The sequence below is a fragment of the Silene latifolia genome, chromosome Y (genome assembly GCF_048544455.1).
Source record: "Silene latifolia isolate original U9 population chromosome Y, ASM4854445v1, whole genome shotgun sequence".
Lineage (NCBI taxonomy): Eukaryota > Viridiplantae > Streptophyta > Magnoliopsida > Caryophyllales > Caryophyllaceae > Silene > Silene latifolia.
The window spans coordinates 255,336,071-255,337,331 of NC_133538.1; the positions used below are offsets into that span (position 1 = coordinate 255,336,071).

The 1,261-nt window shown below is 40.7% G+C and overlaps 1 protein-coding gene across 1 annotated transcript; it reads right to left on the minus strand.

The window, feature by feature from the left end:
- Positions 1 to 286: 286 nt before the first annotated feature.
- Positions 287 to 637, minus strand: LOC141630483 (uncharacterized). The gene has a single exon (XM_074443294.1). It carries the CDS (start codon positions 635 to 637, stop codon positions 287 to 289), a length of 351 nt encoding a protein of 116 aa, XP_074299395.1.
- Between the last annotated feature and the right edge of the window lie 624 nt (positions 638 to 1,261).

The following is a 1,261-nucleotide window of genomic DNA, read 5'->3' on the forward strand; positions in this document are numbered from 1 at the left end:
CAAATCAAATTCCTTATGAGGTACTTTTATTATCACACTATCATTAAAATGTCATAAAATACGAGATGTTACATCCTATCCCCCTAAAAAAAGGGTTACGTCCCCGTAACCAACTTACTTAAATAAAAAGACTAGGATACTTGTCTCGCATTGCAGCTTCAGCTTCCCATGTAGCTTCCTCCACCTTATGATTAGACCATAAAACTTTCACCAATGCTGTCTCACCCTTACGAGTCTTCCTCACTTTTCTATCCAATATTTCCTTAGGCTCCTCAACTTAAGACAACTACTCATCAATCTCAATGTGCTGAAGCTCAAGTACATGAATAGGATCACTCACATACTTTCTCAACTGTGAAACATGAAACGTATTATGGACCCTATCCAAAGTTGGAGGTAGTGCTAAATGGTAAGCTACCTCTCCAACTCTGTCTAAGATCTGATATGGCCCAATGTACTTCTGACTCAACTTCCCTTTCTTCCCAAATCTCATCACTCCCCTCATTGGAGACACTTTCAACAACACTTTATCTCCCACAACAAATTTTTTATCACTTCTCTTCAAATTTGCATAGCTTTTCTGTCTATCCTGCGCTGCACGCATCTTCTGACGAATAATGTGCACTTGCTCCACCATTTCCTGTATCATCTCAGGTCCTAACACAACCGCATCTGCTTTGTCATCCTAACACACTGGACTGCTGCACTTCCTCCCATACAACGCCTTAAAAGGTGTCATACCAATACTATAATGGTAACTGTTATTATAAGAAAACTCAATCAAATCCAACCTCTCCTCCCATGATCCACCAAACTCCACCACACAAGCTCTCATCATATCTTCCAATATTTGAATTGTTCTCTCCGTCTGCCCGTCTGTAGCTAGATGAAATAATGTGCTCATCTTCAACCGAGTCCCCATCAAAGATTGCAATTCTTACCAGAACTTAGATATAAACCTTGAATCACAATCAGAAATAATATCCTTAGGCATACCATGAAGCTTCACCACATTCTTGATATAAGCTTTAGCCAACTCAGCTTTACTCCAAGTATCTTTCATAGGAATGAAGTGAGCTGACTTAGTCAATCGATCTACAATAACCCATATCATATTATTCCCTTTCTGCGTCCTAGGCAACCCCCCCCCCCCCCCCAATGAAATCCATCGCTCTCCCACTTCCACTCAGGTACATCCAAGGATTGAAATTCACCTTGTGGTCTCTTATGTTCTCCCTTTACTCCTTGACAAACCAAACAC